Here is a 25,695-nt window from a genome sequence, read left to right on the forward strand (position 1 = left end):
TTGCTTGGGTTGTCCCTTTTTATTCATGCTGTCCAGACCTCTGTCCCTTCTTCCTTCACCACCCTCTTTGGGAATCCCCCATTGAACCTGTTTTCTGAGATATAAGTGAGTCATGGGCTGGGCAGTAGACTTAGCTTGTTCACCATGTGATGGGGTGGCCTTCTCCTCCTTGTGGGGCTCCTTGCTCTCTGGGGTCAACTGACACCTGCCTCCAGCCAGTATCCAGGTAAGCACTTTCTCCTCCTTCTCCCAGTTCAGCTCTGTTCCCACCTCACCTGGAATCTCTTCTTCTCATGAAAGCAGCCCAGGTGGGCAATGACATCCACTCTGGAGAGAGGAATACACCTGCCTCCTGCAGCCAAGGTGCCATTTCCCCTTTGGCACGACTGATGCCCTCTTTCTGAATGCCCCAAGCACAAGCCCACCCAGACTCAAGGCTGGCATCGGGTCTCCTGGGTTTTGGCTGCACTTCCCCTGGTGCTTGGAAGCGCCTGGAGGCAGCTCCTCATTTCTGCGATTCTTTGCATTTTGATAACAGAAGGGCCACGCCTGGGACTCAGCAGAGTCATCATCGCCTGCCTACAAATGGGGTGCTGGCTTGGAAACGTTCCTCTCCAGTCACTCAGATTCCCCAGCCTTTCCCAACCAATCCATTCCTTTCTGCTTTCTGTTCGTTCTGGGTGGAGCTGAGAGATTTCCAAATGTGCTCTCAGTTCCTTCTGCATGGGATATAAAGCCTTCTGGGCGCAGGCAGGGGACTCAGACCTGCTTCGCCATGAAGTCCATCAGCCTCTGCCTGGTTGCGCTCCTTGCCTTCTGGGGTGAGCAGGCTCCTGTGTCTGGTCAGATGCCTCTAGGTGAGTCTCTCATTCCTCACTAACCAGGCCTTTAGTTGATTGTCCTCCCAATGCCCTTTTAAAATGCTTTGGGGGTGGTTTATTGGGTTGGCGTTTATTGGGGGGTTGTTTGATTGTGTATTTTGTGTTTTTATATTGTGACTTTATCCTGTGAACTGCCCTGAGACTTGAGGTATAGGGTGGTTTGCAAAGAAGAAGAAGAAGAAGAAGAAGAAGGGGTGATATGATAGCCATGTTCAAATATATAAAAGGATGTCACATAGAGGAGGGAGAAAGGTTGTTTTCTGCTGCTCCAGAGAAGCGGACACGGAGCAATGGATCCAAACTACAAGAAAGAAGATTCCACCTAAACATTAGGAAGAACTTCCTGACAGTAAGAGCTGTTCGACAGTGGAATTTGCTGCCAAGGAGTGTGGTGGAGTCTCCTTCTTTGGAGGTCTTTAAGCAAAGGCTTGACAACCATAGGTCAGGAGTGCTCTGATGGTGTTTCCTGCTTGGCAGGGGGTTGGACTCGATGGCCCTTGTGGTCTCTTCCAGCTCTATGATTCTATGATCTGAATTTTAAGGTTATAAATGGTTAGTAATCCATTTTAGTAATGGCTTAGTAATCCATTTCTCTCTCTCTCTCCCTCTTTCTCTCTCTCCCTCTTTCTCTCTTTCCCCATCACAGTGAAGCCTGGCACGTGTCCTACTCTAATCCAAAACAATGACACCCAATGCGGCCAGTTCTGCTCTACGGACAACAGCTGCCCAGGGAGTGAGCGCTGCTGCCAGACTGCCTGTGGGCATCAGTGCATGCGCCCACTTGAGGGTAAGCAGAGGGGCAGCAGCCCCTCTTTTTGGGGGGGAGAAATGAAGTCAGGAACCTCCCATCTGCCTCACCTTCTGACCCAGATGTGCTCTTGACCACCCATCCATACACACAAGGGAGTTTGGTGTTTATTTGGGTGGAAAACTCAGGCAGGGATCCCCTTTGGGTGACCTGGTTGGCCACTGCGAGAAAAGGATGCTGGACTAGATGGGCCATTGGCCTGATCCAGCAGGCCCTTCTTAGCTTCTTACATTCTAGTTTCATCCCCAGACCAGCCCGGCTCCTGCCCCAGGCTGAGCCCCCAGCCAGACCAGGCTGCAAACTGCTCAACGACTTGCAACAATGACCAGGACTGTGGCTCAGGACTCTATTTGCCAATCCAGAAGTGCTGCAGCAACGGGTGTGGACAGACTTGCCAGGTGGCTGAAGAAGGTATTTCTTGGGTGGGGAAAGAGATGGGGACCTGATTGTGGGGGGAGCAGATGGGTGCTTGTGGGTGAGAGAACCAGTGTTAAATTCTGCCCAGGAAGAGATGTTGGGGCTCAAGCCCACTTGGCTTCCACTCACGCAGTCTCCACTCCCTAATGCCAAGCTGTATGGTGGAGGCTGCCAGTTGCAGGAGCATAACAGGGGGAAATGAACTCTGCACATGCTCAGATGTTTCCCCCTTTCAGTGATTTCCTCACATGTTCCAGGAGTGAGTCCTGGCATACCAAACACAATTCCAGGGCTTTTCTTGGTGGCGTGGGCCACCTAGCGCATTTCAGAAATATCCAGAGATATGCATATGAAGCTGTAAACACAAGAGTTCATTAGGAGAAAGGACGTCTTCACACAGCAGCGCATAGTTGAACTATGGAACTCGCTCCCACAGGAGGCGATGGCGGCCACCAACCTGGGACTCAGCTATACAGCTGCAAATAAAACGTTTTCAGTGTGTTGTAAAGTGCAGTATACAAATGTAACACTAGGTGGTGATGGTGAGCTATGGCAAATTCCACATATTTTTCAAAACTGTTTTTCAAAAAGCACTTTCACAACCTTTCTTATACGTGTCTGGATTCCACACTAGATGGCTTTAAAAGGCAGATTCACAGAGGAGGAGAGGGTTCTCAGTGACTTCTAGTAGGATGGCTCTGTTTGCCTCTACGGTTGGCGGCAACAATGCTTCTGAATGCTGCTGGAAACCCCAGGAGGGCAGAGGGCTCTTGTGCTTGGATCCTTCTTGTGGGCTTCCCATTGAAGCATCCAGTTGGCCCCTGGAGAAAATGGGCCATTGGCCTGATCCAGAAGGCTCTTCTTGTGTTTTTATGGAGTGGGTGGGTGAGCAGGGAAAGTCAGAGGACCTGGACTTAAGGGGGATGACGTTGCACAGCCCAACATGGAGGGACTTAGTAGGGCCATCCATGGGCTTTCCTGTCCAGAGGTAAAGCTGGACACATGCCTCTGTCAAGTAGGAAGGGCTACAAAGGGTCATCTAGTTATCTCCCGCTTGGATTACTGCAATGCGCTCTACGTGGGGCTACCTTTGAAGGTGACCCGGAAATTGCAACTAATCCAGTATGCAGCAGCTAGACTGGGGGCGGCCGCCGAGACCACATAACACCAGTCTTGAAAGACCTACATTGGCTCCCAGTACGTATCCGAGCACAATTCAAAGTGTTGGTCCTGGCCTTTAAAGCCCTAAACGGCCTCCGTCCTATATATCTGAAGGAGCGTTTTCACCCCCATCATCCAGCCCGGACACTGAGGTCCAGCGCTGAGGGCCTTCTTGCGGTTCCCTCCCTGTGAGAAGCCAGGTTACAGGGAACCAGGCAGAGGGCCTTCTCGGTGGTGGCGCCTGCCCTGTGGAACACCCTCCAGATGTGAAGGAAATAAGCAGCTATCTTATCTTTAAAAGACATCTGAAGGCAGCCCTGTTTAGGGAAGTTTTTAATATTTAATGCTGTATTGTTTTTAACACTCGATTGGGAGCCGCCCAGAGTGGCTGGGGAAACTCAGCCAGATGGGCGGGGTATAAATAAATTAAACCTGGCAAACTTTTGGCCTGGCAATTAAAGAAGAAAAAGGAAGATAGAATTATCAATAAAATTAAAATTGAAGACAAGTGGATTCAAGAACCGAAGGAAATTAGTAAAAACTTTGCTAGTCTTTTCAGAAAACTATATAAAGAAGGTCCAGAGACTCTAGAAAAAATAATTGATTATTTGGGCAAAAATAAACTACCAATAATACCTAAGGAAAAAACTGAAATCTTGAACTCACCAATAACAGCTATGGAGGTGCAACAAGCTATGCAGAGATCAAAAGTAGGAAAGACACCAGGCCCAGATGGTCTCCCAGCTAATTACTATAAAAAGTTAGAACAAGCATTATTTCTTCCCATGAAAGACCTAATGAATAATATTTTGGCAAATGGAAAGCTACTGAAAACCTGGAAGGACAGCTTTATTACTCTTATCCACAAACAGGGAACAGATGCCTCAAACATGGCCAATTATAGACCCATTGCACTGCTAAACAACGATTACAAGATATTCGCAGACATTCTTGCAAATAGATTAAAAATGGTGCTGAAAGAGATAATTCATAAAGATCAAACTGGATTTCTTCCCGGACGATTTATGCAATCCAATATTAGATGTGTGATTAATGTATTAGAATATTTGGATATTAAAATTGATAAACCAGCAGCTATTATGTTGGTGGATGCTGAAAAAGCTTTTGATAATGTGTCCTGGAAGTTTATGAATGTGAAAGTTTATGAAGCTTTTGATAATGTGTCCTGGAAGTTTATGAAAAAATCGGACTGGGAGAAAATATTTGTAAAGGAATAAATGCCATCTATTCGGAACAATATGCAAAATTGATCATCAATGGAAGAATTACTGAGGAGTGCAAAATAAACAAGGGAACCAGACAGGGCTGCCCACTGTCACCACTGATATTTATCTTGGTGATGGAAGTCTTGAACAATCAGATAAGAAGGGATCAGCTTGTTAAAGGCATCACTCTGGGAAACAAAACATATAAAATTAAAGCTTTCGCGGACGATCTACTTGTTATGACTGAAAACCCTAAAGAAAGTCTGAAAAGAGTGCTGGAATTGATTAAAGAATTTGGAGAAGTGGCAGGCTTCAAGCTGAATATAACAAAAACAAAAATGCTTGTTAAAAATGTAACCACAGAAGAAAAGGACGATTTAGAAAAAATATTGGGCCTGAAAATCTCCTCAAAAGCGAAATACCTGGGTATTTGGATCACCCCCAAGAACATAAACTTATTTCAGGATAATTACACCAAAACTTGGTTAGAGATTAGAAAAAACTTTGTAACCTGGAGTAAACTAAAATTAACATTTCTGGGTAGGATTTCCATTATAAAGATGAATGTACTTCCAAAATTAATCTTTTTATTTCAAATGATTCCAATACTGGGCGAAGCAGGTTGTCTCAAGATATGGCAAAGAGAAATTTCCAAATTCCTGTGGGAAGGGAAGAAACCTAGGATTAAACACCTGATCTTAATAGACATAAAAGAGAGAGGAGGCTTTTCCCTACCCGACCTAAAACTTTACCACGAGGCAGCCTGTTTCACCTGGCTAAAAGATTGGTGCACATTGCAGGATTCGGACCTCCTCGACCTGGAAGATTTTGACAACCGTTGGGGATGGCACGCCTACCTAATATATGGAAAAGTGAAAATTCATAAAAACTTTACCAACCATATAATAAGAAAGTCACTCTTTGCTGTATGGGAAAAATATAAAGACCTGATGGAGCCTAAAGTCCCGTGGTGGACTTCTCCAGTAGAAGCCATAGCAGTAAAACGGAAAAATACTCAGGAAAGTTGGCCAACATATAAAATACTTCTAAAAAATGAAGATAACCAAATAAAATTTGAGGAAATAAGATAACTTTGAGGAAATAAGAGACCACATTTCAGACTGGTTCCAATACCATCAGTTATTTGAAAAATTTAAATCTGACAAACAAAAGGGGTTCTCAACAGAAATTTCCCGATTCGAATCTGATCTTCTAAATTCTAAAAGAAAAACTCTTTTCAAAACTTACCGACTCCTCTTGACTGGACAGTCAAGGAGGAGGAGGTAACAGTGGCAATGGTGAGATGGTCCCAGGATTTTGGCCACTCAATAACCATGGCCGAATGGGAAAATTTATGGAAGATCAATTGGAAATTCACAAATTGTTACACGATTAGAGAGAACTTTCAAAAAATGCAACATCGATGGTATCTTACACCATGGAAGCTTTCAAAAATGTATAAAAATGTATCAAGTAATTGTTGGAGATGCGGAGACTCAGGAACATTCTACCATATGTGGTGGATATGTAGGAAAATACAGGTATTCTGGGAGAGTATACATGCAGAACTGCAAAAAATGCTAAAGATCTCTTTCAATAAAAAACCAGAGGCCTACCTCCTGGGAGTAACAGATTTGGATATTCCACAAAAGAGGAAGGGTATCTTTTTATATGCGACGGCGGCAGCAAGAGTTTTGATCGCAGCAAAATGGAAGAGTAATGAAATCCCCTCTATTCAAGATTGGATCCAAAAGCTGACAGAATATGCTGAATTAGATGGTTTATCAGAAAAAATAAAAAATAAATCAAAACAGAAATTTGTTTCTAAATGGGAGGTTTTCAAAGAATATCTGAAAAATAAATATAGTAGTTTAAATTCTGTTGCAGCATTCGAGGAACTTCAGTAATAGTTGCAAGGTAGATATAAGAAATTAGATTTAATGAGAATAAGTTTAATTATGAAAAAAAAAGTGTATTGGCAATAAGTAATATGAATTTGAAGTATGGAATAGACGGGAGGTTGGGTCTTTAGTGTTAAGACCAATAGATGTTTAATTGTTTGCTAAGAATATTAAGTGTCTATGGTTATTTTTGTAATTTGTGTGTAATTCGGTATTTGTGTTTTTTGTTTGTTTGTTTTTCTTGTTGTATAAATAAAAAACTTAAAAAAATAAAAATAAATTATTATTATTATTATTATTATTATTAGTCCCACCCCCTATCTCCCCATCTCTTTTTTTCCAGAGCACCCTGGTGTGTGCCCAAAAGTGGAACTTGTGCGCACCTTTGCCCCCTGCAATGACACCTGCAGAGACGACCGAGAGTGCCCTCTCACCCAGAAGTGCTGCTTCACCGGGTGCAGCCGGGGCTGCATGGACTCAGGTACTGGCAAAGCCCCTGACTCCTTCTCCCCCCACCCTCTCTTCTCTGGGCAACTGGTGGAGGCAGCAGCCACAGTGCCAACTTAAGTGCCCTGGAGCCTGAGAAGCTCCCCTCATGGACCTCCATTCATTCTGCCTCCAACAGTTCGCAGTGACAGATGCCAGTTGCCGCCTGAAGATGGAATATGCAGCGCACACTTGATACGTTACTACTACAACCCGTCACAGAAGAAGTGCAACCAGTTCATCTACGGTGGCTGCTTGGGCAACCGCAACATGTTTGAGACAAAGGAGGCCTGCGAGGAAGCCTGCGGGAAAATCAGCCCAGGTACTGAGAGTGGGACCCGCCAGAAATTCATTTTATTGGCTTTGTTTATGGTGTTTATCGCCCACCTTCATTTCCATGGAGCTCACGGCTGCATGCGTCGTTCTCTCCCTTCCTCCTTTAATCCCCACAACAACAACACTGTGAGGGAGGCTAAGAGAGGAAGCCACTGGCCCAAGTCACCCAATGAGCTTCGTCATGTTTTGAAATTGAGGTTTTTCGGGATTGGTGTGTTTTTGCAGACCTCGGAAGGAGAGCTTTGGGCGGGAGCTTTGGCAAAGGGTTGAGAGGCAAGAGGGCTCCAGAGATCTGAACCAGCTGCCACAAGCAGGTCCCTCAAATTCAGTCCCTGAGCTGGACTCACCCAAATAGCCCAAGGCACAATTCCTCTCTGCCTGGAAAGAGAAGGCTCCATGACTCCTTCCCCTTTTATGGAGGGGCTTTGCATTATTCCTATGGAGGAATGCATGCAGGGAACATGAAGTTGGAATTAAAAACTCTTGACACCTTCCTGCTCTAAGAAAACCTCTCTGCTTCCTCTTTCTCCACCTTCTGTGGCCTCAGAGGTCTGCAAGCTGCCAAAGGACCCTGGTCCATGTGAGGCTTATTCACAATTTTACTACTACAACTCAGCCACCAGGAAGTGTGAAATATTCGTCTATGGGCTCTGCAGGGGGAATGGCAATCTGTTTCGCACCATGCTGGAGTGCATGATGGTCTGCGGGAACTTAGGTAAGATTCATTCTCTCTCTCTCTCTCTCTCTCTCTCTCTCTCTCTCTCTCTCTCTGTGTGTGTGTGTGTGTGGTGGACAGGGGGCAGGCTGTGGAGCTCCACAGGCTTCTATCTCAGCTGGGCTGCTGGCACCATCCTGTCCTACGCATGGGTGAACTTAAGGATGGTGGATCTCCCCCTTATCACCAATGGAGGGAGGGGGCCTGAGGAGCTTCAAGAGGAACCAAGCTTGAAGCACATAGGATGGGGGGCATCTGGCTTGACAGCAGTACAGTCATACCTCAGGTTGAATATGCTTCATGTTGAGCATGTTCTGTGGGAATGTTCAGGGGTGAAGGAGAGGATATATTGACTAATTATATCCTTATCCAACTTGTGCTAACAAGTTCCCAAAATATCAGCAGAGTTTATAGACATTCCCCTTTAAGTTCGCAACGGTAACGTCTGCACAGGTTCACTAGAACCACTATAATAATTACTCTGGTAATTTCCCCTTTTGTTCCCTCTTAAAATACAAGACACGACACAGTCTTTATAAAAGTATAAAAGAGTTTACTCACGTTCTGTTCACAATATGATCCCAAAAGGCAGACAGCTTAAAAAAGGTAAAATACACTCAGAATCTATCTTATATGAAGATAGTACTGTCCTCTCTTGGCTGAGAGCCAAGAGGGCATGTTGCTCCTTCAGAAGATGAAGGTGTGAGAGAGAGAGATATGGCTGCCTGCCCTGTGCTTTTATCATTTACCTGCACAGGTGAGGCCACACCCACCTCTGGTCACATGCGGAGGAAGTCTGTCCCCAGGAAGTTTACCTGCTTGCTAGACAGACATCCCTCCCCATGTTCTAACATGTACACTCTAGGAATGTTGTCATTGACTGCTCCTGTGTTTACATCCCACATACCCCTTCTCAGGCAATACAACATACACAAAACATAAACAACTTTATTCAACCACCCAGAGTCCCAGCTTGAAACGTAGATTCTGGAAACTCTCTCTTGGTAGGGGTTTCGTCAGGATGTCAGCAGTCATCTCTTGGGTGCTGCAGTAGGATAGCTCCACAAGTCCATCCTGGATCATCTGGCGTATGTAGTGGTATTTAACCCCAATGTGTTTTGTTCTGGCCAGGAACTTTTCACTCTGCGTCAGCTTCAGGCAACTTTGATTGTCCTCTAGCAAGCTGACAGGTTCTTTTCTCGCCAACCCAAAGTCCTTTATGAGTTGATCAAGCCAGGCGATCTCTTTGCAGGCTTCTGTTGCTGCAACGTATTCTGATTCTGTGGAAGATAATGCTACACAGCTCTGTTTATAACTGCCCCATGAAACAGGTCCATCACCAAACATGAAAACATGACCACTTGTTGATTTATAATCAGCATTATCCCCAGCCCAATCCGCATCAGTATACCCAACCAACTTAGGGTCTCTGACGGCTGGTAACCTTAATTTGCAATTCATGGTACCCTTCAAATATCGCACCACCCTCTTTACACCTGCCCAATCATGCTCAGTGGGAGAATTCACCTTTCTGCTAAGAATCCCCACAGCATTAGCTAAGTCAGGTCTACATGTGGTAACTAAATACAAAAGTTTACCAATCGCCGACCTGTAGTCATTGTTGTCTGGCAACTGCTTCAAATCCTGCTGATTCTTCAGGAAGTCAGTAGCCATCGGTGTAGCAACTGGATGTGCGTCTTGCATCTGCATGTGCTCAATCAGCTCGTGGATCTTCTGTCTTTGGCTGAGAAGAAATGAACCGTCCTCTTCTCTTTCCACCTGAATCCCAAGGTAGTACTGGACATCTCCTAGCTCCTTGACCTCCACCTCTTTGCTAAGGTGCTTTACTATTTGTGTATAGTCTTTCTCACTTGCTGTGGCAATAATCAGATCATCAACAAAAGGTAAGATATATGAGAATTGTCCATTATTTGACTTACTGTACAAGCACTTGTCAGCATCGCCTTGCTTGTACCCAAGTTGCGTCAGCATTTTATGCAACTTCTGGTTCCAGGCTCTAGCAGCCTGTTTAAGTCCATAAAGTCCTTTCTGGAGTTTGCACACTAAATGTGCCTCATGTGGTTTCACAAAACCCTTGGGCTGTTTCATGTAAATTTCTTCTGAAATCTGCCCATGTAGAAAAGCGGCAGCAATGTCTATGTGTTTCACTCTCATTTTCTTGGAGGCTGCAATGCTCAAAAGCATTCTTACGCTGCTGTACCTCACCGTTGGTGCAAAAACTTCATCATAGTCTTCACCAAAACGCTGTGAAAATCTCTGTGCTACAAGTCTAGCTTTGTAGCGCTGCACTTCTCCTTCTGACCCCTTCTTAACCTTGAAAACCCATTTACTGCCAATGGCCTTCTTACCGGGAGGCAGCTCAGTGAGTGTCCAGGTCTTGTTCTGATGCAGTTCATCCATCTCCTCCTGTGCCGCCTTCCTCCAGAGACTGGCTTCTGCAGCTGGCATCTCCTGTATCTCTTCCCAAGTGGAAGGTTCCTGTGGAAACGCCGACCCTGCAAAGTAGGACAACCGTAATGGTGGGACACCTCTGTTGGTTCTGGACGAGCACCTGACCTCTGGTTCTGTGACCGCATCAGCTTCCTCATCCTCCTCCAACGCAGGCATGTCCCCATCTGAGTCCTCCTCTTCGTCTCTGGTACCGCCAGGGTCCTGGTCCTCTGCGTCTTCTGGTGCGTTGCCTGTAGGGGGCGCTGTAACACTCGAAGGCAGATTATTACTTTGTGGGGTCTCAAAAGGGAAATATACAAACTCTTGAGTCCTTTCTGACTCATCGGAAGAGTCCACAACAGTGTTCTTAGTGTCTGCTTTTCCATATTCATCAAAATAAACCGCATGGTATGCATTTGTCTTACTAGTTTGTAAGTCCATAATTCTGTATCCTTTGCCTCCAGAGGCATATCCCACCAGGATACCTGCTTTTGCCCTGGAGTCAAGCTTGTGTCTGTGTTCCTTGGGCACGTGGAAGTAACACGGACTTCCAAACACACGTATGTGCGACAGGTTGGGAGCTTTCCCATGCCAAAGTTCAAATGGTGTGCGCTCTGCTCCTTTAGTTGGCAGTCTATTCTGCAAATAGACCGACGTGTATACTCCTTCGGCCCACAGCTTCTGTGGCAAACATGCATCCTTTAGCATGCACCTTGTCATGTCCATAATGGACCTAAACTTTCTCTCAGCTATGGCATTCTGCTGTGGTGTGTAAGGAATTGTGGTTACGCGTGCAATTCCTTCCTTGGCCAGGAGAGCCTGCATTTCATTTGAGCAGTACTCACCTCCATTGTCGCTCATTAACACAGCTGGAGCTCTCTGGAATTTATTCTTGACCATGGCAATGTATTCCTGGAGCTTGTCCACTGTCTCACTCTTCTCTTTGAGGAAATATACAACACAAAATCTTGAAATGTCATCCAGAAATATTAAAATATATCTATTCTTTCCCAGTGAGGGAACATTCATGGGTCCACATATGTCAGTGTGCACTATGTCAAGCACTTTGTTGCTTCTTTGTTCTGCACAACGTGGAAATGAAGGTTTTACAGCCTTCTCAGTAATACAGCTTATACACTTTGCTGGAGCTTTGTTGCTCTGCTTTACCTGCAAACCTCTTACAAGATCTCTTTTCTGTAGGTCCAGAATGACGTTGGTGTCCCTGTGTCCAAGCCTTCTGTGCCACAGGTCCAGATCTGCCTCATGCTTCTGGATGGAATGTGCCACTTTTGCAGACTGATTCTCTGAAAGATCAAGCTCATATACACCATTTATTAGCTTTGCTTGAGCAAACACTTTGCCATTTTAGTCACCTTGCATTCTCCATTTCCAAATGTGATCTGGAAACCTTTCTTGTCCAAAGTGGACACGCTGATTAAATTGCAGCTCAGCTCTGGAACATACAAAACTCTAGAGATTGTGTTCTCAATGCATTCATTGTTTATATTGCATTTCAGACTCATGGAACCTGCACCTTTTGCTTTAACAATGTTGCCATCTGCAATCTCAATTTCAGATCCTTCTTCATCATTTCTCATTTATCTCATTAAAACAGTCCTTTTTATATGAAAAATGCGAACTGGCACCTGAATCTAAAATCCATTTATTACGTTTATTTTCACGATTCTGGACAGCTAAATTCCTTTCTTGCAGTAACCATGTGCATTCACATTTCCCCTTCTTTTCCCCTTTTGGCTGAAAGGGGTGGAGTTTCTTTGCTTTAGGAGCCCTGCAATTCTTTGCAATGTGTCCTTCTTTGTTACAATTGAAACAAATCACTTTCTTAGGCATCTCTTTGGACTTTGTAAATTGCCTAGATGCATAACCGCTGTCCTTGCTTCTAGCATTTCTCACTGGAGATTCAGCTCTATCTCTGCATTCTTCTTTTAAATAACCAATCAAGTCTTTAAAAATCAGACCTTGTCTATGGTCCATCAAACTTACAAATGCGCTAAAGCGTGGTCCAAGTGATGATAACAAAAATGCTATCTTTGTATCTTCATCAAAAGCTTTGGGAGTCAGATCAATTCTTTGAATAATCTCAGTAAACTTGTTGATGTGCTCTGTGAATTCCTCTTTTGAATTCATCCTCAATCTGGTTAATTTACACACCAAGTTTCTGAAGCAGTTTATGCTAGATTCTCCATACACGCGCTCAATATCTCTTAAGATTTGAGATGCATCATCTGTACTATTTATTAATGATAGCTGCTCATCACGAAGTCCACTCAAAATTATGTGTCTAGCTTCGCTGTTCATGCGTTTCCAAGCACTTATCTTGGCTAAATCTCTCTCAGTTGTCCCTGTAGGCTGAGGCTTTAAAGCTTCCAAAATGTGCTTATAATCTAAGCATGCTGCTTCCAGTGTATGAAATTGTGTTCATTCAGCACAGGCATTCCTAGCTTTGCATCACTATCAAAAGCTGCTCTAGCCATCTTAAAATCCAAAATTTGAAAATTCTTCAAAATTTCAAAATTTCTCAAAATTTTTATATTCAAAATCTCAAAAATCTCAAAATGCAAAACAATTCTTCACTGTCTTGGGTCACTGTGAACTCTGAGGGAAGGGGGGGGGTTGCTTAATCCCCACTGCACAATGGAACAAAGGACCATGTGCTTACCAGGAAGTTAACTCAGAAAAATACTACTCAACTCAAAATCACAATCCAACGCAATCCTTCGAAATACGCAGAAATATGCAATACTGGGGCCACTAACCCTTTGTGGGAATGTTCTGGGGTGCAGGAGAGGATATATTGACTAATTATATCCTTATCCAACTTGTGCTAACAAGTTCCCAAAATATCAGCAGAGTTTATGACATTTCCCTTTTAGTTTGCAACGGTAACGTCTGCACAGGTTCGCTAGAACCACTATAATAATTACTCTGGTAATTTCCCCTTTTGTTCCCTCTTAAAATACAAGACACGACACAGTCTTTATAAAAGTATAAAAGAGTTTACTCACGTTCTGTTCACAATATGATCCCAAAAGGCAGACAGCTTAAAAAAGGTAAAATACACTCAGAATCTATCTTATAGGAAGATAGTACTGTCCTCTCTTGGCTGAGAGCCAAGAGGGTATGTTGCTCCTTCAGAAGATGAAGGTGAGAGAGAGAGATATGGCTGCCTGCCCTGTGCTTTTATCATTTACCTGCAAAGGTGAGGCCACACCCACCTCTGGTCACATGCGGAGGAAGTCTGTCCCCAGGAAGTTTACCTGCTTGCTAGACAGACATCCCTCCCCATGTTCTAACATGTACACTCTAGGAATGTTGTCATTGACTGCTCCTGTGTTTACATCCCACATGTTCGTGTTGCGCTCCATGGCAACCCGGAAGTAACGGAGCGTGTTACTTCCAGGTTTCGCCGCTCGCGCATGCACAGACACTCAAAATGACATCATGCACATGCGCAGAAGCAATGCGCACGTGCGCAGACGTGCCATCACTAGTTACGTTTGCTTCTGGATGCGAACTGGGCTCCGGAACGGATCCCGTTCACATCCCGAGGTACCACTGTACATTTGAAATGGAAACAGGGGCCCTAGCAGACCACAAGCTTAAAGGTAAAGGACCCCTGACCATTAGGTCCAATCGCGGGTTGCGGCGCTCATCTCGCTTTATTGGCCAAGGGAGCCAGCATACAGCTTCCGGGTCATGTGGCCAGCATGACAAAGCCGCTTCTGGTGAACCAGAGCAGTGCACAGAAACGCCGTTTACCTTCCCGCCAGAGCGGTACCTATTTATCTACTTTCACTTTGACGTGCTTTCGAACTGCTAGGTTGGCAGGAGCAGGGACCGAGCAATGGGAGCTCACCCCGTCGTGGGGATTTGAACCACTGACCTTCTGATCAGCAAGTTCTAGGCTCTGTTGTTTAACCCACAGCACCACCCGCGTCCCAGACCACAAGCTTAGCATGAGTCAAAAGAGTGATGCAACAGCAAAGAAAGCTCATGCAATCATGCCTCACCAGAAATCTATTGTCCAGATCAAGGGAAGTCATAGTATTGCTTTAGGCTCACCTGGAGTTGTGTGTCCAGTTTTGGGCACCTCAGTTTCAGAAGGATAGTGACAAGCTGGAAGGTGTGCAGAGGAAGGCGGCCAAGATGATTGAGGGTCTGCAAACCAAGCCTCATGAGAAACAGTTGGGGGAGTTGGGAATGTTTAGCCTGGGAAAGGGGAGACTGAGAGGAAATATGACAGACATCTTCAAAAACCTAAAGGGTTGTCACATGGGGGATGGAGCAAGCCTGTTTTCTCCTGCTCTCGAGGGTGGGACTCATAGCTGTCAACGTTTCCCTTTGTTAAGGGAAATTCCCTTATTCCGAATAGGATTCCTTGCAAGAAAAGGGAAAAGTTGACAGCTATGGTAGGACTCCAACCAATGTCTGCAACTTACAGGAAAGGAAATTACAACTAAACATCAGGAAGCACCTTCTGAAAGTAAGAGTCATTCAACAGTGGAAGATGGCGAACTTTCCTTCCTTGGAGGTTTATAAGCAGAGGTTGGATGACCATCTGTCATGGATGCTTTAAATGAGATTCCTTCTTGCAGGGGGTTGGACTAGATGACCCTTGGGGGTCCATTTCAACTCTACAATTCTATTATTCTATCATTGCTGCTGCCTGCCCTAAGGGGGACATGCCCAATTACTTGGCTGACTCTTTTTCTTTTCTTTCCCCAGAAAACCCCACTAAGGAGGACTGAGTCCCTCAGTGTGATCACCTTGTCTGAGAAGACCCCAACCCCAGAAGAGACATCAGTGTGTTGCCATGCCCCCCTCCTTCCATCTCTGGGGAGGCTGCTGTGGGATCATCTAACCCCCAATAAAACCTGAGCTTTCTGGCATGTGCTGAGTCTGGTTCTTGCATCGCATGACATGAGGCCTTAAGAGGAGCCCCACATCCGCTGCTGCCCCAGTGGGGGGAAAGCATCTCTCAAAGCCCCTCAGCTGCTGGGCTGGTGAGATTTGGGCCTGGAAGGGAAGAAGATATTTGTAGAGATCAGTGGCTCCCAAATGTTTTGGGGTCACTGCCCCCTTGGTTCCATAAACTCATCCCCAGTGAGTTTACCCTGTGAAAAGGAGCATTCAGAGTAGTGGTTTGAACCAACCCCACAAGGGAAATAATAACACTGTGAAATTCACATTACAAAGCCAGAGCCAGGAGGGTCCTTCCACTGAACCTAGGAACCAAGTGCTTCCCACAGCCCCTCACTGGCCAAATGCCCAGAGGGGGCAGCAGGTGGGAAGGCATGGAGGGCCCACCTTCAGGTGAGAGGGTTGGCCTGTTCAAGGGGGCAGAACTCGGAAGAAGCTGCTGGGGGGCAGAGACTCAAGAATGCTCAGTTTGGCTGCTGGAGCAAGTGGCTGCCTTGGAGCTGCCAGAGTTTTTACAAGACCCAACCTGAGGCAGCCCCCTGGCACTGCCTAGGAGCTGCACTTGGGCTGGGGAGAAGATCCAGTGGCCAGTCATCCCAGCCCTACGCTGCCTGCCCTTGTGGTCCTCTGTTCTGCACTTGGGAATCCTGGAATGCTGAGCAGGCCAGATGGGGTGGCGGAAGGATTTGGTGGGAGCAGACTTCATGTGTGATGCAGGAAGGGGAAAAGGCTAATGCTATTCTAAGCTGCATCAACAGAAGTGCACTATCCAAAGAGTTTTGGGAAATGCTTCTTTGTTGCACAAGATAAGAATGGGAAAGTGCCAGGAAGGCTCTAACTACAGAGCTTCCTGGCACACCTGAGCACAGGTAGAGCCAGGTGAAAAGAGCTGCCACGTCCTCTGTTTGAGCCAGACTTGCTGCCTCCATCCTTGAGGTGCCTTGAATCACCCTTAGGGACCATTCTTCCCTCGGGTAAGGCTGGAGGCTGAGGAAGGCGTGAAGGTGTGATCCCGTCTGGGGATCTGGGTGGGAGGGGCTCTTGCAGGCTCACAGGTGTATCATAAGGAAACCTGCGGGAGCAGGGGGAGCAGAGGAGGACCTGCTCTCCAGACAGCTCTCTAGGGGGAGAGTAATAGAAAGCAGAGTTCCCCGAGAACCGGTATTGAGACTTGTGCTTTTCAACTTTTTCACAAACAATCCAGAGATGGGATGAGCAGTGAGGTGGCCAAGTTTCCCGAGGATACTGAAAAGTTCAGGTGGCTTTAGCTGCTTTGGGATCGTTTGTTGCAAAACCTTCTTAGAAAGAAAAGAATGTCCTCTCTGTCCCACTTCCTGTCCTGACCTCTGTTTCTTCTTCCTTCACCTCCTTCTTTGGGAATTCCCCAGAGAACCTGTTTTCTGAGATATAAGTGAGTCATGGGCTGGGCAGTAGACTTAGCTTGTTCACCATGTGGTGGAGTGGCCTTCTCCTCCTTGTGGGGCTCCTTCCTCTCTGGGGTCAGCTGACACCTGCCTCCAGCCACCCTCTAGGTAAGCACTTTCTTCTCCTTCTCCCAGTTCCACAGAACCCTTTCCCTTTCACAGAAAGATTGCTGACCCATCTATGCATGCCTCCCCATTCGGAAAACTGCCCATTTATTTAGCTTCCTACAACTTAACCAGTTCAAGATCCACAAGATCCACCTCTCCTCTTACTCCTTGACTGCTCGACTTACTCAGGAATCTTTGAAGTAGAACCATAGGATCATAGAGTTGGAAGGGATCCCAACGGTCTACAGTTGTGTAATTCTATTGTTGTAGATGAGGGCCCTGACTTGGCATGTGTTACGAAGACCTGGGTAGATGAGCTGGGAAGGGGATTGCTCTCACTCAGCTCTGTCCACCTGGGTGTCCAATAAGGGCTGGAGCACTGAAGAAAGAGAGAGTTAGGTCTATTGGTCCTGTGCTGGACCCGAGGGGGGGGTTACCGAGAGGGGTGGTCAGAGTCCTGTCCTGGGTTGAGGGTCTGGAGACTGTCCACCAAGGGCAAAGCGGGGTCCAAAGCAAGAAGCTGGGCATGGTCGGGAACTCTGGAAGAACAGGTCTGGGTGCTGGTAGAAACAGGTTTCCAACAACGTTGCTCCCGCAACCTGGGACTGGGCTGACTGGCCTTTATCTCCTCTGAGGCCAGGGGCGGTCCCGGCCCACAGGTGACCCACCTCTCCTGTCCTTAAGGCGAGCACTCCTCCTGAGAGAACCCAGTCAGTCACGACTGGACCTAATGGTCAGGAGCCCCTTTACCTTTACCTTTTACCCCCTTCACACCCAATTTCTGGTGTGGCAGCTTTGGCAAGCTCCTCAAGGGGTGCCCATGTTGGGGAAAGGACACTTTCCACTCAAAGTCCTTTCTCCAGCCTCTGCCTCCTCCTCCACCAGTGGCTTTACAATCCCATAGCTGGGCTTGCTTTTGTAGGCTAGCACTAAATTGTGCAGGGAACTCTTCCAAAATTTATCATCGAAATTGGAGGCTTTTTAGCAGAAGACATCTTTCAGGGATTTGTTAGTTCTGATTTCGGCATTGGAGGCAGTTGGACTAGATGCCCCTTGGGGGTCCCTTCCAACTCTACTGTGCTGGTCTTGTGGGTTACCCGAAAGGCAAGGTCCAATTCCGGTCTGTGGTCAAAGGTGCAACATGGAGGCAGTCCATAGTAGCTGAAGTTGGGTGCAGGGCAGGGAGTCAGGTGAAGTCAGGAACAGGCTTGCAAGCAGGGAGCCAGGGTGGGTCAGGAGCTCTGGCAGAACAGCAGGACAGGGTTCAGGCAGGAACTAGCAACCAACAATTTTGCTCCTGCAACTTGGGACCGGGGCTGGCTGGCTTTTAACTGCCCCGAGGCATAGGGCGGCCCCGATCCTCAGGTGACTCACCTCTCCTGGCCTGGAGGCAAGCACGCCTTCTGAGAGAACTTAGTTCCCTCCGCCTCTCTGCCCTGAGCCTCTGCAGCTCAGGAGAGGCTGGAGGGTTACTGGACCCAGGGGCAGCTTCCCCTTCCCCTGACAGGTCTGGGGGAGGTGCACCTGCAGGCAATGGGTCCTCAGTCACCTCCGGAGCCAGAGTGGATTCATCTGGTGTCTGCTCCTGAGGAACCGGCACAGGTGCAGGCCCTTCAGATTCAAGCCCCAGCCCCGGCTCAGCCAGCCCTGGAGGCGGGGACTCCTGTGCAAGCTGGGACTCCTCAGGTTCAGCTTCTGAATCAGATTCCCAGGCCATCACAGGTCCACAGATTTACCATCTTGCTCTCCAGGAAGCCTTTCCAAGTTGGGATGATCTTTGAAGGCCTGACCCAGTGTTTGGCCAAAGAGACTGATGAGGGCTGGAGTTGACCAACCTGGTAAAGGCAGCCTGGCACATGGTGTGGATTGTGCAGGACTTCAGTGTTCCTTTAGTGGATGTTCCAGATGTCACAGACCCAAAACACAAAGTGGGGTATCTTGATTTGTTTTTCGCCTGAGAGTGTGAAAAAGGTGGTCTGAAAACTGGGGCTCATGTTTTATAGTAGTCCCATTGTTGTGGTCTGATCATTTCCTGATGAACTTTGGTCTCACTTTCATGATCCCCCCCTGAGACCCATTCAGTGTTCCAGAGATTTATGAAATCTGATGGATTCCTGGATTCTCTGGGGAAGGTTCTAGTGGTGAGAGCTGGTAATCCTGTGTAGGCCCAGCCTGTGTGGTGGAGATGAAGTGAGCCATCACTCCTGAGTGCCCTCTCCTGTGCTTTTAATGTATTTTAAATCTTTTGTTGGAATCTGCCCAGAGTGGGCGGGGTATAAATAATAAATTATTATTATTATTATTATTATTATTATTATTATTATTATTATTATTCTGTGGTAGAAATCTGGTAGGGGTGAAGCTGAATGCTGGACGATTCAGGGCATCGAAAAGAAAGGAGTTCTTCATGTAGCACAGAGTAAAACACTGGAACTCCCTTCCACAGGAGACAGTGATTCCACCAACCTGGGTGGCTTTAAAAAAGAGGATTGGACAAAATCATGGGAGGAGAGGAGGGGAGGTCTGTTGATGGGTCCTGGCCAGGATGGCTCTGCTCTGCCGCCACAGCTGGAGGCAGCAATACTTCTGAATACCAGTTGCTGGAAACTGCAGGTGAAGAGAGGGCTCTTGTGCCTGGGTCCTGTGCTCACCAGCTTCCCATTGGAGCACCTAGTTGGCCATTAGGAGAACAGTATGCTGCATTAGAGGGAAGCGGGTGGCGCTGTGGGTTAAAACACAGAGACTAGGACTTGCTGATCAGAAGGTTGGCGGTTCGAATCCCCGCGACGGGGTGAGCTCCCGTTGCTCAGTCCCTGCTCCTGCCAACCTAGCAGTTCGAAAGCACGTCAAAGTGCAAGTAGATAAATAGATACCGCTCCGGCAGGAAGGTAAACGGCGTTTCCATACACTGCTCTGGTTCGCTAGAAGCGGCTTAGTCATGCTGGCCACCTGACCCAGAAGCTGTACGCCGGCTCCCTCGGCCAGTAAAGAGATAAAGCAAGATGAGCACCACAACCCCAGTGTTGGTCACGACTGGAGCTAATGGTCAGGGGCCCCTTTACCTTTACCTTTTACCCCCTCCACACCCAATTTCTGGTGTGGCAGCTTTGGCAAGCTCCTCAAGGGGTGCCCATGTTGGGGAACGGACACTTTCCACTCAAAGTCCTTTCTCCAGCCTCTGCCTTCTCCTCCACCAGTGGCTTTACAATCCCACAGCTGGGCTTGCTTTTGTAGGGAACTCTTCCAAAATTTATCATCGAAATTGGAGGCTTTTTAGCAGAAGACATCTTTCAAGGATTTGTTAGTTCTGATTTTGGCATTGGAGGCAGTTGGACTAGAAGCCCCTTGGGGGTCCCTTCCAACTCTACTGTGCTGGTCTTGTGGGTTACCCGAAAGGCAAGGTCCAATTCTGGTCCATGGTCAAAGGTGCAATGTGGAGGCAGTCCATAGTAGCTGAAGCTGGGTGCAGGGCAGGAAGTCAGGTGAAGTCAGGAACAGGCTTACAAGCAGGGAGCTAGGGTGGGTCAGGAGCTCTGGCAGAACAGCAGGACAGGGTTCAGGCAGGAACTAGCAACCAACAATGTTGCTCCCGCAACTTGGGACTGGTGCTGGCCGGTTTTTAACTGCCTCGAGGCATAGGGCGGCCCCAATTCTCAGGTGACTCACCTCTCCTGGCCTGGAGGCAAGCACTCCTCCTGTGGGAACTTAGTTCCCTCCGCCTCTCTGCCCTGAGCCTCTGCAGCCTCCCGTTGCTCGGTCCCTGCTCCTGCCCACCTAGTAGTTTGAAAGCACGTCAAAGTGCAAGTAGATAAATAGGTATCACTCCGGCAGGAAGGTAAACAGCGTTTCTGTGCGCTTCTCTGGTTCGCTAGAAGCGGCTTAGTCATGCTGGCCACATGATCAGTAAAGCGAGATGAGCACCACAACCCCAGAGTCGGCCACGACTGGACCTAACGGTCAGGGGTCCCTTTGTTGTTGTTTAGTCATTTAGTCGTGTCCGACTCTTCGTGACCCCATGGACCAGAGAACGCCAGGCACCTCTGTCCTCCACTGCCTCCCGCAGTTTGGTCAAACTCATGCTGGTAACCTCGAAAACACTATCCAACCATCTCGTCCTCTGTCGCCCCCTTCTCCTTGTGCCCTTCATCTTTCCCAACATCAGGGTCTTCTCCAGGGAGTCTTCTCTTCTCATGAAGTGGCCAAAGTACTGGAGCCTCAGCTTCATGATCTGTCCTTCCAGTGAGCACTCAGGGCTGATTTCCTTCAGAATGGAGAGGTTTGATCTTCTTGCAGTCCATGGGACTCTCGAGAGTCTCCTCCAGCACCAGAATTCAAAAGCATCCATTCTTCGGCGATCAGCCTTCTTTATGGTCCAGCTCTCACTTCCATACATCACTACTGGGAAAACCATAGCTTTAACTATAAGAACCTTTTTTGGCAAGGTGATGTCTCTACTTCTCAAGATGCTGTCTAGGCCTGTCATTGCCCTTCTCCCAAGAAGCAGGAGTCTTTTAATTTCGTGGCTGCTGTCACCATCTGCAGTGATCATGGAGCCCAAGAAAGTAAAATCTCTCACTGCCTCCATTTCTTCCTCTTCTATTTGCCACGAGGTGATGGGACCAGTGGCCATGATCTTCATTTTTTTGATGTTGAGCTTCAGACCATATTTTGCGCTCTCCTCTTTCACCCTCATTAAAAGGTTCTTTAGTTCCTCCTCCCTTTCTGCCATCAAGGTTGTGTCGTCTGCATATCTGAGGTTGTTGATATTTCTTCCGACAATCTTAATTCCGACTAGGGATTCATCCAGCCCAGCCTTTCGCATGATGAATTCTGCATATAAGTTAAATAAGCAGGGAGACAATATACAGCCTTGTCGTACTCCTTTCCCAATTTTGAACCAATCAGTTGTTCCATATCCAGTTCTAACTGTAGCTTCTTGTCCCGCATAGAGATTTCTCAGGAGACAGATGAGGTGATCAGGCACTCCGATTTCTTTAAGAACTTGCCATAGTTTGCCGTGGTCGACACAGTCAAAGGCTTTTGCATAGTCAATGAAACAGAAGTAGATGTCTTTCTGGAACTCTCTAGCTTTCTCCATAATCCAGCGCATGTTTGCAATTTGGTCTCTGGTTCCTCTGCCTCTTCTAAATCCAGCTTGCACTTCTGGGAGTTCTCGGTCCACATACTGCTTGAGCCTTCCTTGTAGAATTTTAAGCATAACCTTGCTAGTGTGTGAAATGAGTGCAATTGTGCGGTAGTTGGTGCATTCTTTGGCACTGCCCTTCTTTGGGATTGGGATGTAGACTGATCTTCTCCAATCTTCTGGCCACTGCTGAGTTTTCCAAACTTGCTGGCATATTGAGTGTAGCACCTTAACAGCATCATCTTTTAAAATTTTAAATAGTTCAGCTGGAATACCATCACTTCCACTGGCCTTGTTATTTGCAGTGCTTTCTAAGGCCCATTTGACTTCACTCTCCAAGATGTCTGGCTCAAGGTCAGCAACCACACTACCTGGGGTGTATGAGACATCCATATCTTTCTGGTATAATTCCTCTGTGTATTCTTGCCACCTCTTCTTGATGTCTTCTGCTTCTGTTAGGTCCTTACCACTTTTGTCCTTTATTATGGTAATCTTTGTACGAAATGTTCCTTTCATATCTCCAATTTTCTTGAACGGCTCTCTGGTTCTTCCCATTCTATTGCTTTCCTCTATTTCTTTGCATTGCTCGTTTAAGAAGGTCTTCTTGTCTCTCCTTGCTATTCTTTGGAAATCTGCATTCAATTTCCTGTATCTTTCACTATCTCCCTCGCATTTTGCTTGTCTTCTCTCCCCCGCTATTTGTAAGGCCTCATTGGACAGCCACTTTGCTTTCTTGCATTTCCTTTTCATTGGGATGGTTTTTGTTGCTGCCTCCTGTATAATGTTGCGAGCCTCCATCCATAGTTCTTCAGGCACTCTGTCCACCAAATCTAAATCCTTAAACCTGTTCCTCACTTCCACTGTGTATTCATAAGGGATTTGATTTAGATTGTATCTTACCGGCCCAGTGGTTTTTCCTACTTTCTTCAGTTTAAGCTTGAATTTTGCTATAAGGAGCTGATGATCTGAGCCACAGTCAGCTCCAGGTCTTGTTTTTGTGGACTGTATAGAACTTCTCCATCTTTGGCTGCAGAGAATATAATCAATCTGATTTCGATGCTGGCCATCTGGTGATGTCCATGTGTAGAGTCGTCTCTTGTGTTGTTGGAAAAGCGTGTTTGTGATGACCAGCTTGTTCTCTTGACAGAACTCTATTAGCCTTTGCCCTGCTTCGTTTTGATCTCCAAGGTCAAACTTGCCAGTTGTTCCTTTTATCTCTTGACTCCCCACTTTAGCATTCCAATTCCCTATAATGAGAAGAACATCCTTCTTTGGTGTCACTTCTATAAGGTGTTGTAAGTCTTCATAGAATTGGTCAATTTCAGTTTCTTCAGCACCAGTGGTTGGTGCATAAACTTGGATTACTGTGATGTTAAAAGGTCTGCCTTGGATTCGTATCGAGATCATTCTATCATTTTTGAGATTGCATCCCAGTACAGCTTTCACCACTCTTTTGTTGACTATGAGGGCCACTCCATTTCTTTTACGGGTTTCTTGCCCACAGTAGTAGATATGATGGTCATCCGAACTGAATTCGCCCATTCCCGTCCATTTTAGTTCACTGATGCCCAGGATGTCAATATTTATTCTTGCCATCTCATTTTTGACCACCTCCAACTTACCCAGGTTCATGGTTCTTACATTCCAGGTTCCTATGCAATATTTTTCTTTACAGCATTGGACTTTCCTTTCACTTCCAGGCATATCCGCAACTGAGCATCCTTTCGGCTTTGGCCCAGCCGCTTCATCAGCTCTGGATCTACTTGTACTTGTCCTCCACTCTTCCCCAGTAGCATGTTGGACGCCTTCCGACCTGAGGGGCTCATCTTCCAGCGTCATAATTTTTATATGCCTGTTGTCTTTGTCCACGGAGTTTTCTTGGCAGGGATACTGGAGTGGCTTGCCGGTTCCTCCTCGAGGTGGATCACGTTTGGTCAAAACTCTCCACTTCTCTTGAGAACACTGAAATTTTGGATTTAGAAGGTTTTAACAATGTATTTGGATGGCATGCATATCTGTGGTACAATAAGGTCAAAGCACATAAAGCATTTAAAAACCATATTGTCAGGAAAGCATTGTTTAATGTTTGGATAAGATATAAGGATTTATTGGAAAATAAAACCCCAAGGTGGCTGTCACCGATGGAAGCGAAAGCTCTGAAAAAGCTCAATATGGAGGTCAAATGGCCGAAATATTGGGAAATTTTGGAACAAGATGGAGATAGATTGAAACTGCAGAGTTTTGAAAAACTAAAAAACAAAGTGCGAGACTGGCTTCATTATTATCAGATAATGGAGGCATACAATTTGGACAAGAAAATCGGCTTCCAGGTGGAAAAATCAAAATTAGAAACAGAATTGTTAGAACCCAAAACTAAGATTTTGTCAAAGATGTATAACTTGCTGTTGAAATGGAATACTCAGGATGAAACGGTGAAATCTGCTATGATTAAATGGGCACAAGACGTTGGACATAATATTATGTTTGCTGACTGGGAACAGTTGTGGACCACAGGTATGAAATTTACGGCATGTAATGCCTTAAGAGAAAATATTATGAAAATGATATACAGGTGGTACATAACCCCAGTCAAGCTTGCAAAAATCTATCATGTGCCTGATAATAAATGTTGGAAATGTAAAGAAACTGAAGATACATTTTTTCACCTTTGGTGGACGTGCCCAAGGATTAAGGCTTTCTGGGAGATGATCTATAATGAACTAAAAAAGGTATTTAAATATACCTTCTTGAAGAAACCAGAGGCCTTTCTCCTGGGCATAGTCGGCCAATCGGTGTTAAAAAAGGACAGAACTTTCTTTATGTATGCTACAACAGCAGCAAGAATACTTATTGCAAAGCATTGGAAGACACAAGACTTACCCACACTGGAGGAATGGCAGATGAAATTGATGGACTATATGGAACTGGCGGAAATGACTGGCAGAATCCGTGACCAGGGAGAAGAGTCGGTGGAAGAAGATTGGAAGAAATTTAAAGACTATCTACAGAAATATTGCAAAATTAATGAATGTTAGAATGATGTTGGATTGAAGTTAAGTGGTTTCTAGCTGTACAGGTACAAAAGAATATGGAAAAATTGGTTTTTAATATGTAAAAATTTAATGTTATAATATATCAAGATTAAAGATTAGGATTAAAAAGGAGGGAAAGGAATTGTTGGATTAACAAATTGAATTGGAATACAAAAGAGGGAGGTATGAGGAGGTCCGGGAAACAAGTAAACGTAAAAGAAGTGATGAAAAGATGGAATTGTTTTTAACTGTTTTTTCTTTTTTTTACTTTGTATTTTTCCTTTTTATTGTTAATTTCTTTATTAATGTGATTTTTCTTCTCTTGAAACTTTAATAAATATTATTTTAAAAAAAAACCTCTCCACTATGACCTGTTCATCTTGGGTGCCCTGCTCGGCATAGTTCATAGCTTCTCTGAGTTCTTCAAGCCCCTTCACCACGGCAAGGCAGTGATCCATGAAGGGGGTCCCTTTACCTTTACCTTATGCTGCATTAGATGCGCCATTGGCCTGATCCAGCAGACTCTTCTTATGTTCTTAGGAGTGTGAGGCTTGTCAGCCCCAGGAGTAACTCAGCTCTGTCCCCACCTCACCTGGAACCTCTTCTTCTCATGAAAGCAGCCCAGGCGGGCAATGACATCCACTCTGGAGAGAGGAATACACCTG

At 46.1% G+C, this 25,695-nt stretch overlaps 1 protein-coding gene across 1 annotated transcript; it reads left to right on the plus strand.

The window, feature by feature from the left end:
* The first annotated feature begins 703 nt into the window (after positions 1-703).
* LOC308480153 (uncharacterized protein) lies at positions 704-15,292 on the plus strand. Its single transcript, XM_081011551.1, has 7 exons — positions 704-857; positions 1,528-1,668; positions 1,939-2,100; positions 6,738-6,875; positions 7,020-7,202; positions 7,764-7,931; positions 15,129-15,292. The coding sequence occupies exons 1-7, from the start codon at positions 776-778 to the stop codon at positions 15,149-15,151; spliced, it is 897 nt and encodes a 298-aa protein (XP_080867677.1). The 5' UTR covers positions 704-775; the 3' UTR covers positions 15,152-15,292.
* Positions 15,293-25,695: the final 10,403 nt, after the last annotated feature.

The sequence above is a fragment of the Podarcis pityusensis genome (genome assembly GCF_964106645.2).
Source record: "Podarcis pityusensis genome assembly, chromosome: 6".
NCBI lineage: Eukaryota > Metazoa > Chordata > Lepidosauria > Squamata > Lacertidae > Podarcis > Podarcis pityusensis.

Bases quoted from the DNA above. Each gene is read 5' to 3' on its own strand.
- LOC308480153 (XM_081011551.1), top strand. From the start codon at position 776: ATGAAGTCCATCAGCCTCTGCCTGGTTGCGCTCCTTGCCTTCTGGGGT. The intron at 858-1,527 runs GTGAGTCTCTCA...TCCCCATCACAG, and splicing joins GTCTGGTCAGATGCCTCTAG to TGAAGCCTGGCACGTGTCCT. The intron at 7,203-7,763 runs GTACTGAGAGTG...CTGTGGCCTCAG, and splicing joins CTGCGGGAAAATCAGCCCAG to AGGTCTGCAAGCTGCCAAAG.